The sequence below is a fragment of the Lygodium microphyllum genome, chromosome 27 (assembly GCF_053477565.2).
Source record: "Lygodium microphyllum isolate KBCC chromosome 27, Lygodium_microphyllum_v1.1.10, whole genome shotgun sequence".
NCBI lineage: Eukaryota > Viridiplantae > Streptophyta > Polypodiopsida > Schizaeales > Lygodiaceae > Lygodium > Lygodium microphyllum.
The window spans coordinates 33,839,881-33,855,558 of NC_141161.1; the positions used below are offsets into that span (position 1 = coordinate 33,839,881).

Consider the following 15,678-nt stretch of genomic DNA (forward strand, 5'->3'; position numbering starts at 1 on the left):
TTACCAAACTTTTTATGTGTATTTCTAGTCTACCTGCCATACAAACAATGATCACAAGAATCAAAATGCGAAGAGTCAAAAGGCAGAAGATACTGCAAAGCACGGAGCATTTTCATTCCTTTAAGGGACATATGCCCAAACAAGCATGCCAAAGGGATACATGGGGAATAGAACCCACAAACAAAACATGATCCAATATATCTCCAGATACAAGTAAGGGATAGAGGCTGCCTGACTTGGCATCTCTTGCAAGCACAAGCCTGCCACGAGTAATCTTCCATGCAGAGTCTCTAAAAGACACAAAATACCTTGCATCATCAAGCTATCCAGCTGACATAAGACTGCGAGTCAACAAAGGTACATGGCGTACATTACGCAAAACAAAAGAACTGTCAGAAGGGAATTGCAGCCTAACATCTCCAATGCCCACAATGTCAAGAGACTTGTCACCACTAGGACGCACAGAACTAGACATGGTATGATAGGTATGAAACCAATCTCTACAGGGTGTCACATGAAATGACGCACCCGAATCCAAGAGCCAGCACTGCGCATACACAAGGAGCAAGAAGGTACCAATAACTATCAAACCAATAACTTGTCAGGCAAGAGACATCTCATAGGTCTAGAAGTCATGCATGTAATGGGTCCCGAGGTAAGAGAAGAGACCAAGCACAAGCACAACTGATAGAGCAAGAAGCTCAATGCATAAGCATCCAAGATGCATACAAAACTGACAAACCTGTGACAGAGATAGGTGCCTGCCTCAATAGGCGTATCAAATTAGCCCACTATAGACTAACTGCAGACATAAAGCTCTCAAGAGAGCAAATGCATGTAACTGTCCCACAAGCTCAAGCTCAAGTGTAAATAAGACTCTGTGTACATCTGAATATACCAAGAGGCTCCCACTGGAAGTAAAGTCAGATGCAAAGAGAGCAAGCAACACTCGAATACATCGAATACATAGCATCAGACATGCCAAATCCTAGTAGGGTATACTAGAGCATAAATCCCAAGCTATCTCAAACCCATAAAGCATAAGCCTGAAAGCATTCAAAGAGCATGTAACTGACAACCAAATGTAATGCCCAGTAGGTCAAAAATGCTCAAATACATCTGAAGATGCAGCTCCAAGTAACTGTCAAGCATGGGCAAACCAAGTGGCATCCATATCTAACCAAAGCATAAATCCAAGAAGCCTAAATGTCAAGCAGTGACAATAGGCATAAACCGGTCCAAAGCATGCCAACTCAAGCCAAATGCCAGTGAAGGACGACCAAGTCGGAGCCTAATCCAAGCTCAAAAGCATTTTAGAACCAAAAAGGAAGCATTTGATAATCTCCAAATACATCGGTATGATCATTCAAACCTCCAGTGAGCACCCGGTATCTGAGAACCAATGCATACACCAAGTAAATGAGCTTCAGCCCACTGTATTACAACAGCATTTTTATTGTTAAATGAAGCTCAAACAGTGCTCAAATCTGCTCCAAATCAGTCCCAAAGCATATACATAGCATCCCATAACATCGAGGCATCACCAGGCATCAATAGGCATCAAACGAGCAATGCCAAACAGTAAATGTCAAGTGATGCCCTGTTTTGACAGTCCTGGGATTGTGTATACAGTAAGGGCTGAAGGGGGAAGCACTCGAATTGATCACCAGGAGCCAAGCATTAATGTCGAGGAGTCCAACAATGATTGGGAAGATTGCCAAGAGTGCCGGGAAGCTGAGGAAGAGCAGGGAAATGCTAGGAGCAAGTCAGCCCAGCCCCTAAAAATGCACCGCAATTTGCAATGGCTATTCTTGGGGGCTGGGGGGTCTTCAACAATGCTTGGGGGCACTTGGCAATGTCGAGGGGGCTCCAATACAGCACTAGAAGAAGCCAATGAAGGTCCAAAAGCTCGGGGAGGCAGGAGATCAAAGCATACCTGCAAATGAAGGTGCCATGGATGCCATTGAAGCTCGGGTTGAAGCTCTTCAAATCCAGGTTGAAGAGAATGCCGAGCAAGCTCCAATGCCTTTGCTCTGATACCAATTGAAAGGGAAGTGGAACCCAAGAGGAAGAAGCTTGGTTGTGAGAGCTATGGCGAATGGAGAGCAAGAGCCGAGAGAGAGAGAGACTCAAAAGTGGAAACTCCAACAACCACAATGTGTGGTCGGGCCTTCCTTTATTCAAACTATCACTAAAAGAATAAAGAATAAGTAACTATGACGGGTGTCCACCACCTGCAGTGTGCAATGGTGAGTACTATCAATGTAGTAATACACGAACGGCTAGATGGAGGTGCCTTTACCCCCAACAGAATAATCTATAGTAACCTGTTCTTTAGTACTATTTATCCATGTAAACTTGTGAGTATGTATAATACAACTATAAATCTTAATGGCATCTCAAAAGTTATCTTCCAAAATGGTGTTTACTAAAGTACATGCACTTACAATATATTTCTTGAGCTCCAGATCACTGAGGGTAGGCAAAGTACCTCTTGGGTCAATTGCACACCGATTTACGGTCCTACACAGCAAGGCACGGTTACCTCAGAATTGTCTTGTTGTTTCATTTAGCATCCACTTTTCCTTGTGGCTATATGACATGGTAAATCATGTTATTTTAAAGATAACATGGATGAAGTGTAGGGATGATAAGGATTTGGGACTTTCAATGCTATGCAAGAATTTTGAGAGACTTAATGGTTGAAGTGAAGGGATGGGATAGGGCTTATCAAAAGTACAAAAATGGCTCACTGCAAGTACCGCTTTTCACTTACCCTCTATGATTATTTTATATTCTTGTTGCCAATGTCACATAAGTTTGACAATACACATCCAATGTCAAGGATTAGGGAAGATAATGAATCAAAGATTGCTTTTTAAGTAACCTTGAATATGTTAAGATCAAAGCAAGAGGGTATGATTGCCATTTAATGAATATGTTAAGATAATGAATCAAAGATTGCTTTTTAAGTAACCTTGAATATGTTAAGATCAAAGCAAGAGGGTATGATTGCCATTTAATGAAAATCTTTGATCTTAGGTAGCCAAATTTATGAAGTGCAATTATGGACTAATGGAATTGATTAATTAATCTCTCCTTTTTTAGTAAATTGGATAAGCTCATAAATTCGATTAAAGAGAGATTGAAAGAAATAAAACCATAGAAGTACCTCTTTGAAAATTGGAGTGAATAGTTGAGATAGGAATAATTGATCACAATTTCAATGAAATTCCTTTCAATGCAGCTCAATATTCCATAATCCAAACATAAGTGAGTAACCAACCTTATTGAAAGCTTTGCCCCAATTAATTGGCTCTATGTGATCAATCTTGCATGCAAGAAGCATGGGAGCTTGAATCTTGTTGAAATCCCACTCTATGGCTAATATAAATGATTCTTTGTACATGCCTTGATGCTCTCCTTGATAAATCTTCAAGTTCTTATGAAGATTCAATGATACGATGCTATCCATACATAGTTGAAGAGAAGTAGAGCTCAAGGTGATAGAAGAATGGTTCAATCTTGACTCCAAAGCTTGCCACAATGTTGTAGATCACTCCCAGGAGCTCAAAAGTGAGAAACCCCCTTCAAATATTTGAGTTTTTAGCTATGATTCATTGATATCCACTTTTAGGGTTTAAAGCAAGTGATGAAATGAAAAGTAAAGTAAAAGAATGTCTTCTATGCTTTCCAATGAGGCTCACAAGAGTGAGAGATGACTATTAAAATATGATAAACTTGATTCCTTGATGTATAATATAGTCATGATGCATGGAAATAGATCTTTAGGGTAGTGCATTTTGTGCAAGGTTGCTCCCATCATGAAGGTTCAAAGCCAAGCTCAATGGTTATAAGTATGCTCCATAGTGTTTGTAGAATCTTGATTAAGAGGGATTTTAGCCATAGAAGCTTTGGGGCAAAGATTCAACATAATATCTTCCATGAAAGCTCAAGGTGAAGCTTAGGAGGAAAAAAGAAAACTCTGGTTTAAATAATAGAGGCCACTTTAGTTGTCTCCAACCTCATGTAGCTCTTCTTTAGTCCACAAGGTCTTCAAGTTGACTCCAAATTTGATGAAGACTTGCCAAAATGGTGAAGCCCCTTCCATTATTGCCAAGAAATGCTTCAAATGGCTTCAAATGTGGTTATAGTTAATTGTAGAAGTTAGTCTTGTCACAACAACCAAAATTTGTACCTCCAATTAATATGCACTAGCTATTATAGACATATCTACCCTTGAAAATGATAGCACATTTGGATCTAGATTAGCTCTAATGGTGCATAGTTCTAACACAAAGAAACTAGTAATACTTCAAAAAAAGACAAGGGAATGCATAGTCATAGCCATGCCATGATTATTCCATTCCAACAAACCATAGCACATTGAAGCTATATTTGCCAATGAATAAGAAGCTTACAAGCAAGAATTATATGATATGCACCTCATGCTAGTGGACATGGATATGCACCTCCATGTATGGTAAGTCAACATCAAGAAGATGAACTTGAAATTGATTAATGGAAACAAAACACACAAAATCCCTATCTTTTATACCCACCCTAGGTCCTAGTCCACATGGTTTTAGACTAAAAACTAAGGTAAATCCTACACAACATTATTAAGTTTGCCTGATAATACAACTACATAGTTGTGATAAGTGACATATCAAATATATGGCACTCTAAAGTCCATCAAAAGTACAAGAAGCATGCTTGTTTAGGTTAATCATCATAAGGCACAACATTTGAAGAGTCAGCTAGTGGCGCCATTTTCACAAGCACAACTTTTGGAGCTTAAACCTCATTTCTATCTTCGAAAATAGACTAGATCAAGAAACAACAACAAAATTAGATCTTGTGTTTAGTAGTGTTATAAATAAATATGTTTAATAGTAATAGAGTGCTATGTTGAAAAGTTAATTTGTAGGAAGACTAAGAATTGTATTCTAGCAAGCAATCCCTTATTGAGGGTGCTTATATTGTAAAAGTTATTACTACTCTTGGAGCACATTTGGGAATTCTTTTGCCCACTATTTTAATATCAAATACATGTGATACTATCTAGTCATTTATAGATGTAAATTGAGTGAGGTACTAGATTGATTTCAAACATTTGGATACACTCATGCTCAAAATTGCTTTATGCTCATGTATTGAACAACTCAGTGTATCCTTTTCATAGTGATTAATGTTTATGTATTGGTGATTAGAACTTTCATTCTAATTAACATTGTGAATGCCTTATGCCACACTTATAGATTGGAGGTTGCTACAAGTACAAGTTCCTTGGACCTTGGGTGGGTTTGAGTACATAAGGAGCCATTGGTTTAATCTTATAACAAGGCACTTGGATTGGATGTATACTTACAACTAAAAATGGTATTGCACTTACTTTTTTTTTCTAGGATTTTCAATTGGATTTTGTATCTTCCCATAGATTAGCACTATGACATTTTGTGGGGTAATTGTCTTGTTGACTAGTGTAAGATTTTCCATTGGAGTTTGTATGTAGTTGTATTATCATGGGTATTTCGTCGGGTAATTGTCATGTTGACTAGTGTGGTTTCCTTGAGTAGCCTTGAAAGTTTGGTGCTTCAAAAAGTTTGGTTATAAGTTATTATGGGGTTGCATGTTTCATGGAAAATTCACATTTTAACATCACTCAAATCACGGGAAATTTTGGACAAGAATAATTTCCATGTATGAAGTTGATGGAAAATTTTGTAGTATGGGACCTTGTAATAGGTGGATGTTGAGCCTAAACTACTCAAAGAACGTAATGTAACCCTTGAACAACTATAGAATCATAGAATTTCATAGAGAGACCTAGGAAGTTTAGCAAAGGCTATGACTATGCATGTTAAAGAATGTAAGGCTCTAAAGCAACATGGGATCCTTTGGTGAGAATTCAAGGTACTTAAAAAGAGGATATATACATATAACATTGGATCCTTTCATGAGAATTCAAGGTACTTAAAAAGAGGATATATACATATAACATTGGATCCTTTCATGGGTATGGAAAAGATATCATGCTGATAAGTTATAGAATAATATCATGTTGATAAGTTATATAGAGGTAGATGGGGTAGGATGTGTGGATGATCCATCTACTAAGGGCTTTATATTAAGCCTTAGTATTAGTGTTATTATTGGGTAGTAAGAACTAACCTTGAATTGCTTCATTCAATATAGAGGTAAATATAGAAGAGTAGTAAGATGACTTGTCCTTTTTCAAGCTAAAATTCACAAGATCGTGAGCTAAGATATCTCAACAAAAGAGAGTTCGGTTACTTTTATTTAAAAAAAGAATTTATGCACATGTCTAATGCCAAAATCACTCAAATATTATTACATATTAATGATCCAAAAAGAAAAGCTGATGTAAACACAAAGTGATAAAGGTAATAAATAAAGGATAATATCCTATAGATTTGGTCATGCTCGTAGGAAATGATGCTTTTACAACTCACGTCTTTGTTAGATTCTCCTCAAAGTAATTAAGGAGTTTTAAAAAAAGGCACGGCATCAAAGGGAAGCCTTAAAATTACATTAGATTATGTAAATTCCACATGGTGTATCATTGTTTTGTAAGGTACAACCAATGACAAAAGATCAAATGTCCTTTTTCCTTTGATATGAGTGGTTTAATGATTATATTGGACCTTGAATATGAAATAGAGAACCTCTTTAAATGTAAAAATGTAGCTATACATTAAATATTTTGATATTTACAAAACCCAAGGGATGTTTCCATATATTTAGGTGTTGGTAAAAGGATATGTCATGCTTTAAAATCATAACGAGACTTTATGTGTTTCTTCAAAATAGCTAGTAGGATATCTTTAGCATGCAAAATAAAAAATCCTATTTGTAGAACACATGCCTACGAACCTTGTTCCACTTCTTCCAAAGATGCATATGAGCTAACACATATTAGAGTCCATAACTTCAAAGAGTCAAAATTAGTATTAACTTGCTTACTAAATAGCACCACCTTCATGGACATGTTTGACTTTAAGGTTCTCAGTTAAGGCTAGCCCTATAGAGCCAAGCTTTCATCTTCTTCTAGATTGTTGTACCACTATGACATTGCCAAAATAGAAGAGGAACAATATCTTTTCTTCCAAACACACATAGGATATAAAAGGTAAATCATTTTAAACTTTAGATTTCTATCCTTGATAGGAATTTTCTTGTAGCTTACTAGCATAAGAAAGTTTCACTTTATTAATGGTGTGCTCCTTTGAGACCAACTTTTCAAATCTTCCTTGATCTTCACTAAATCTTTTAAAACTATATTCCAAATCTTTCCTAGCTTTTAATCTCAAGGTTGGCCTACCCCTTTTATTAAGAAAAAGCTAAAGAGTCTGGGCATTTCGAATTAGATACAAAGTGGGCCAATTTTCTTTACACGCCAACAAGATGTGTGTAGTCATTCAGCTTCTTGGCTATTCAAGTGATGACCTCATCAATAAACCTCTCACATTCCTAATATCTTGCCACTTGATAATTCATTTGTCGACTTAGAATTATTATTTGTAGGCAAAACACCATCCTGAAAGGCATGAGAAAAGGTCCAAATGACATACAACAAAGAAGAACCCCCCTTTCAATTAGATCCAAAATGCCATGTAGCTACCTAATAAGAGCTTGCCAATCATTCACCAACATCTATGTAGCATTCAATTGAGGAATTTGAATAAAGAAATTGATATCAATGATGTTATCCCCCTCGTCCAACTTCTCCCAAATGCCTCTGGGCAATTGAGCCTTTAGTAAGGTAACTCAGATACATGCCCAAGGGTTGAACACTATCAATGTGTTTCAAAAAATAGAGTAACAATTCTCTACTCTTTGAACTTACCAACTCCTCTATTGAACTTGGTAGTGGTAAGAATGTCCTAAGAAATAGAATGCCAATTTTCAAAAGATAAAAATCTTCACAAGAAATGTCCAAACATCTTCTCTATTTGCTTCAATCTCTTTTTGCAATGAATACAATGAAAAAAGACATAGATGGAGATAAAACATTATTCAAGACAATCAATTTTCCAAGAAGGCTAAATAATAATGTACAAACTTAACTATCTTCTTCTCTAGCTTGTAGCCTTTGAAGTCTTTCACAAGAAGGCACACCAACACTGAGAGGGAAACCCAAATACCTAAACATACACCCACTTGTACTTCCTTGAACACATATTGAGATAACTCTTCCAAAATTTGGTTCACTAAATTCGTTTTTAGCACTAGTAATAACAAAATCAAAAATCATTGCAAATGACTCATAAATGGCCAACAACTTGTCAACATTATTCTTAGAAATGGCCAAAGTATCAAAGTTATTGAGGTCAAAGACATTTGATCGCAAAAGGAACATCCTTTGGAGAAAGACCTTTCAATCCCTATATTTTTTTGTAAGTTTGTGATCCTAAGAAGAGGGTGCTACATACACCAAGCATGGTAAGAGATCACCATTGATTTAGCTTTGTCCTCCTCCCAAGACCTTTAGTTGTAAGTTCGAGTGAGCCCAAAATTCAATCAAATAATGATTACAATCTATCACATTAGCTATAATCTTTAGCTTGGGATTAGGGGATATAATCCAACTACCTTGACTTATAACCACAGCTCCATCCTGGAACATCCAATCAAGTGTACTTGGGAAATATATCCTAATAGTACATTAATGCATGACAATGTCATCTAAAGAAAAATAAGAGGATGAAGGCAAAAAAATAATATAACTACCTTTTTATCCCAATAGAAGATGCAATAATCTAGTTATGTTCTTATTGTGAAGCCACAAGCATAAAGGAGAATCCTAACCTTTGAATTTAAACTTTTGAAGCATAGATGAAACTATTTCACAAACTCATCTTGAAGGGGGATAAGCCCCATGAAGAAGAAGCATGTTCTTGCAGTAAAACAGTCAGCACATTTGCATTTAGGATAAGGAAGAGAAAATGCAATAGGTGCTCATGTGACCTTACTTTTGGTGTCAGCAAGTTGAACCTTTCTTCTATCACCAAATACCTTGGGATCTTGGTGTAGGGCTTGTTCAACATCTACCATGTCTATGCCATAATTCTTCATAGTAGTAATAGACCATAGACTCCCCATTCTTTCATGCTTTTCTCTATCTTAGAGGCCTCTCTTCTCCATTCCATCCTCTTGAGGTTGTCTACTTGATGAAAAAAGCAACATGGAAACCTCCCACATATGTCAGAGAGTCCCACATGGGAGATAATATGCATTAACCACCTTTAAAGAGTTAAAGAGAGCATGGCCTAGTGGCGATCGCAAAATGTCATGACAATGACAAACTCTTAACAACCCAACAATACAATTAACTAAAATTCATTGATCTATGCAATATCCTTTTAGTAGTCACAACTAGGTACTTTCATCAACCAAAGTAGTTGGGATAGCCCTCTTTTACATCAAGCTATACCTGGCCATTCACTTGTAATGATGTTTTACCAGTATAAGAGATGCTTGTCCAAAAATTCTCTGATGTAAAAAATAGCCTAGGATATGAGTTTATGGGCATGTAAGCCAATATTTTCATTTTTATAAATATTTACAATCTTACTTTCACAAATAGGAACGAGCTTCAAGAGGACATAAAAGTTAAGTGGATATCTTTAAACACCATTTTTATTCAATATTCATATTTCTTGGAGAGAAATGTAATGTAAAATGGATAAGAAACTTCAACAAGAGTTTTAGCTTGATAAATGAATAGATGTATGAGTAAGATTAGCCAAAATATTATGTAGCATAGCTAGGGGGCTTGTATAGGTCAATAAGACTTGATTATAGTATGAGAAGTATTCAATTGCTAGTAGTACACTGTATCATGCCAAGTAAACACAAATTTAAATACATGAAGTTCTTAGTAAACAAATGCCCTACTTGGGGAAGATAGACCTTATTCATTTGAAGGATGAAGCCCATGTAGCAACAAACATCTTCAACCAAGTCATTATGTAGATATTTCCTACATTTGGAAATTTGCCTTAGAATCTGAGCCCAAGGAGGAGTTTTAAATTCCAAGTTTGTAGTGATCTTAATCTAACAATGGATAATAGAAACTTTGAGGTTTATAACTTCTCAACAAGCACGAAAAGATAATGATAGTGATTTGAGGGTTAGGTGATCTCTCTTTCTCTCTCTATTGATCATTATAATATCCTAGTGGTAAGCTCGTAGGTTATCAACCTAGAAACAGGTTCAAATCTTGCTTTTGTTTCCAATTCCTACATGATTGTATTGACTATATGCATGTAGGAATTGAATCTAGATTGGTTGGTCACCATGCATTCAACCTATCAATTGAGATACACCCACTTAGTGCTCTCTCTCTCTCTCTCTCTCTCTCTCTCTCTCTCTCTCTCTCTCTCTCTCTCTCTCTCTCTCTCTCTCTCTCTCTCTCTCTCTCTCTCTCTCTCTCTCTCTCTCTCTCTCTCTCTCTCTCTCTCTCTCTCTCTCTCTCTCTCTCTCTCTCTCTCTCTCTCTCTCTCTCTCTCTCTCTATTAGAAGCTTGAGCTATAGAGATTGAGATCGTGGTGGAGCTTGAAGTTAGTGAAGCTTGAGGCTAATGCACAAGAATGGTAAGCTTTTGAAAGAAGACCAAAGCTTGAGAAACACACTTTTGATTAGAATGGGAGGGGATTTGAAAGGCATTAATCACCAATGGTTATAGGCTGATATTTTTGTCTTCTTAAGGTTGCTTTTAGATGAGACTTATTTATAGGGTCTAGTATGGACATTCACTACTTGTAGAGAGAGAAAAGGGGAGAGGATTTAGGGGGAAAAAAGAGAATATTCCTACCTTGTGCAAGAAATTATAAGGGTATAAAATTTGCACTCATGTTTTGATTAAAAAGGGAATTAGAGCCTAATGTTAGAAGGCCCCTTTTAATTATAATTTTTACATAATGTTGCATATACACCTCTAATGGTGGAAAAATATGCAAGAAAATCACAATATTTAGACACTATCCTCTACTACTTTCATAGTTACTTATGATACTATCCTCTACGATTCATTTAGTCTTTAACCAATATAATAATGAAAGATCTACAATAAGTGAGAATGAAAGAGAGGAAAATGTAAGTGGAGAAAATTAGGTAGCTCAAGAAAATGGATGTGGTAAAATTGATAGTATATTATAGCATATGATATTAGGACATATGCTCCATACTTTTTGTAGGGGAAAAGCATTCCTCTTAAATTTTAGTCAAAAGACTTTGTGAAAAAAGTAAAATAAGACAAATAATTCTTACTTCATGGATTCTTAAGAAGATTGTGAGAGAGGAATAAATGGTCATTCTTTCACTTAGGAAAAATTTGATTCTCTATCTCAACCAAGAGTGATGCCATACTTATTCCCAATGGGCCATTCCCTAATTGGCTAAGTCGAAATTATAAAATTTTATGTGTAGAGTAGACCAATCAAGAACTAAATAATCACGCAATAAATATTATTTGGAAGAGGCCAACCAAGAAGAACCAAACAAACATATACTATACGTGTGGTATGCATAGACACTATTAGCACTAATGTGCTAACCCAAAAGTGAAGGGCAAAAAGTTTCTTGAGACATGGCATCACTACACCAAAAAATCTCCACATCTTGAACCATTAGTCCATTAGCTTGAGTCATGTGATTAAACACAATGATTTTCCCCATCCCATAACATTTACCTTATTATCCTCTTCTTGCAAGAGTAAAAGACAATAATTGTTTTTAGCCCTTCTTATACATAGCTATTCCTTCTCATATCTAAAAGATGTATCATTGAATGCACATCAAACATCAAGTACAACCACCACTTTGCTATATCTCCATCTTGATTAGCCACCCCCAAGCAGCCTTAATCGCTACCACCTCTTCTCATTAAATATTTCCCTACCAACCCACTTCTTTTTCCTTATCATTCCTTCACCATTTATGACTCTTTTTCCTAGTTCTATCACCACTTTTGACCATTTCTTTCTCACCCAATAGGCTTAAAGAGGGGTTTCTACTAGTTTAAAAAGGTAAGGATTGTGTACTAACTATACTAATTTGTAGAAATTCGACCTTATAATTTCTAAAGGAATACTAGAGTCTACAAATTTACTTCACACTCATTGGAAGTATGATGCTTTAAATTACTCATGTTGTCTCACAAAAGGAGGAGGAGGAGGAGGTGGTGGAGAGCATGGAGCTCTTTAATAGACATTTTGTGATTATGGAATGTTTAGGAGAATTTGACGGCACATCGTGCCAATTTATGGCCTATGCAGTTGAGCTTGATGAGAAAGAGAGTGCATGCTTAAGTAGGTATGAATGAAATAGATATGTGAGAAAAAATAATGGAGATTGGACTTAGTATATGGGATGGAATCATGACATCCTTTAGACACTCCATGATGCTCTACATCCATGTAATCTCCTCTAAAGGACCAAAATCATATTGGGTCTTAATATTGTGCTTTAATTTCAAAGCATCCCACCCACTTTTGAAGATGTGTTTCATAATTTATTTAATGTGATCAAAATATATCTCAGGTTTAAACAAAATTTTCACATGGAGTCTTATGTTTATGTTATCTTCATAGAAAAAGATGAAAATTTTGTGTTATTAACAATCACTATTGAGCCTTCAACTTTGAGCATGTTAATGTATAATTTCTCTCAGCATTACAAGCATTCTCTTCTAGACCTATTTGAATTGCAAGGAAAAGGAAAGGTATGTGTATTCCTCCATTTGCATAATTCCATTGGTTGCATCTTAGTAACACTCAAATATGACATTCTACAAACACCACCATTAGAACAACTACTCTAACCATGTCATAATATCAAATGCCATTTTATTTTTTAGATAGAATCCCTAATAAAAATTTTGACACACTTTTAATAATTCTCAAGCATGGAAAACATTTCAAGTGAATTGTTTACACAAAATGGAAGATGTAATTACAACTTATTATAACCCTTGGGGAAAAAAGCATCTATATTGTTGAGATGAATTGTCCTCTTTCTTTTGAATCATTATCAAAATTGGATTAACTAATTATAAAAGGGTTTTGACCATAAATTATGACTTTAAACCAACCATAGAAACATTCAAAATCTATGTATTTCCAATTAAGTATTTTAAATAAGTAGTAAGCTCCACATCTCTGTCTCTCTCTCTCTCTCTCTCTCTCTCTCTCTCTCTCTCTCTCTCTCTCTCTCTCTCTCTCTCTCTCTCTCTCTCTCTCTCTCTCTCTCTCTCTCTCTCTCTCTCTCTCTCTCTCTCCCCTTTTGTGTGTGTGCACCCATAGATATGTTTGCCCATTTGTAACCTATGTGCACATGTATTTATAGACACACATGTTACATTATTTTTATATATCTTATGTATGGATGTATGAGCTTACATGCATGCTTATGGATGTACTACCATGCTTAGTCATGATGCATGTGTATGTGAATGTGCATACATGCATGTGTGTTTGTTGGTGATTGTGAGAGGTAATAGAGATATGAGAGTGAGACCATGATCATTAAAGCTCTAGTTTCTCGCTTCCATGTTCTTTGTTAGTTAGATGGCCAAGCTTGTGGTGACCATCTTATTATAGTCTTACTTAGACTAGCTTTAAGTGAAGCACTTGTGCAATGCCACCATAAATAATATTAAATTTCTATGTTAGCAATGAAGGTACAGTATAAAGGGTTTCTTCATGATTTCCTGTGTTTCCATCATGACAAAGCATGAGAAAGATAATTAGAATAAGTTTAGGAGCCCACATTCTTGGTGCCTTCCTTCTCAAATATTGGAAGGAGAATCTTGAATGGATCTATCATGAATACACAAAAGTAGAATATATCTCACATGGATCAAAAGTTTTCGGATGATATGGGTGAATCCATGGACGTAGGAATAAAATCATTCACTTACAATAATGCAATAAGGTGGGCATCTGAATTGAAGATGAGCCTACAGTGGTTAAAAATAATGCCAAAGAGAATGTTGACCATTCTTGGAAGAGTCATGTTTAAGAGATGCACTAGAGGTAAGAAGGTAGAAGATGAGTGTGAGAATGGGTGATCTTTTTTATGCCGCAACTTGATAAAATGGAAGCTCACATACTGTGCATTGTACAAGTTTACTCATACCAAATTCACTAACTAAAAGAATGATCCATGGAGTAAATTCTTCAAATCTTGAAAGGGAGAATTGCCTTATGCTAAATCCACCAATAAAAATACTCCTTGTGGTGGGCATCTATAAAAGGGTTGTTCACCATGGAAATATATCTCAAACCACTCTAGACTTCCTCTTGTACTCATTGTGGCAGTATTAAGGGTGAACCTAAAGGACACAAACTCATACACTCATGGGTTCTAACTCTTTTATGGTAGAAATAGAGCTCAAGGTCTCTGCAAAACGAATGTGGTACACTTGGATAAAGCATGCCCACCATTCTTTGCCAAGAATATTTCCCCAGCATATCCTTAGCATTCAATATATTGAAGGCACACCATCATGTGAAAGGGGCACCACTCGATTAGTGAAGTTTGGAAAGAGTAAGGATGTATTTTCATTGCTTTAATCCTTTAGGATATTCACATTAGCATATTGTTGATAAGCTTCTAAGGAAGCATCCTTTTCTTAATCCATAGTTAGCATATCCACAAGCATATTTCTAAATGGACTACACACACAAACACACACACACACACACACACACACACACACACACTCTCTCTCTCTCTCTCTCTCTCTCTCTCTCTCTCTCTCTCTCTCTCTCTCTCTCTCTCTCTCTCTCTCTCTCTCTCTCTCTCTCTCTCTCTCTCTCTCTCTCTCTCTCTCTCTCTCTCTCTCTAGTTTGGTTTGATGTAAATTTTTTGAGTTATAGTGCTAACTTAATGTTTCCTTCTATCTTGCTAGGCTTTCCTTACTTCACTTATGTGCAAGAAAAGTTTGAGGAAGTGGACCATGGCAAATTCTTTGCTTCACTTAAAGTGCTAGAAGGTGGAGCTTTAGGAAAATACTTCAAACATCATATTAATACTTTCAAATTTATCCCTGGGCCTACCAATAAGGAAGAATCTTGCTACCTACAATGGTACATGGAATATGAGTGCATAGGACATCATTATTTCCATGACGCCTATAAAGAAGAGACATTGAAGACCATCAAGTTGGTAGAAGAGTATCTCAAAACGCATGATGATTATACATGTCCTTGTGATTGCCCATAATTGAGCAAGATAGAAAAGTTACAAACTTATGTGTATGCACTTCACATGCAAAATTTCATGAATGTTAACGTACCTTATAAGTGCATATCTAGGATTTGTTTCCACATCTTTGTGTCCCACAAAAATATTAAAATGTACAATGTGTTTTCAACTTCTATTATACAATTAAAGTGGAACACTTTTTCATGATTAAAGTCTATTGATGAGGTGCATAAGCAGAAGATCTATTCATGTTGCAATATCTTCTTGAACATTCACCTAATCATTCATGTCAGTTACTAATGGGATTTCATTTTATTAGTTTGTTTTAGAAAATTAATACAAGAAAGTTATATGAGTCAAAATAAGGAGCCTTTCTATCTATTTTCTCTTTTGAATTTGATATGCTTGGGTCATGAATATGCACCAAGATGAGCAAAATAAGGA

The 15,678-nt window shown here is 36.0% G+C and overlaps 1 protein-coding gene and 1 long non-coding RNA gene across 3 annotated transcripts; one reads left to right on the top strand and one right to left on the bottom strand.

Moving 5' to 3' along the window:
• Window positions 1-1,095: 1,095 nt before the first annotated feature.
• Window positions 1,096-12,698, bottom strand: LOC148012197 (uncharacterized). Of its 2 annotated transcripts, XR_015689009.1 has the most exons (4): window positions 3,287-12,698; window positions 2,448-2,523; window positions 1,937-2,234; window positions 1,096-1,392 (listed from the first exon to the last, which is right to left on the bottom strand). It is a non-coding gene; the product is annotated as an uncharacterized LOC148012197 (long non-coding RNA). The 2 variants fall into 2 exon arrangements; XR_015689008.1 differs by lacking the exon at window positions 1,096-1,392 and having other exon boundaries at window positions 1,445-2,234.
• Window positions 12,699-13,987: 1,289 nt separating this feature from the next.
• Window positions 13,988-15,444, top strand: LOC148012198 (major pollen allergen Bet v 1-D/H-like). The gene is made up of 2 exons (XM_087668702.1): window positions 13,988-14,574; window positions 14,939-15,444. Exons 1-2 carry the CDS (start codon window positions 14,385-14,387, stop codon window positions 15,250-15,252), a joined length of 504 nt encoding a protein of 167 aa, XP_087524828.1. The 5' UTR covers window positions 13,988-14,384; the 3' UTR covers window positions 15,253-15,444.
• Window positions 15,445-15,678: the final 234 nt, after the last annotated feature.

Bases quoted from the DNA above. Each gene is read 5' to 3' on its own strand.
- LOC148012198 (XM_087668702.1), top strand. From the start codon at position 14,385: ATGGGTTCTAACTCTTTTATGGTAGAAATAGAGCTCAAGGTCTCTGCA. The intron at 14,575-14,938 runs GTAAGGATGTAT...CTATCTTGCTAG, and splicing joins ATTAGTGAAGTTTGGAAAGA to GCTTTCCTTACTTCACTTAT.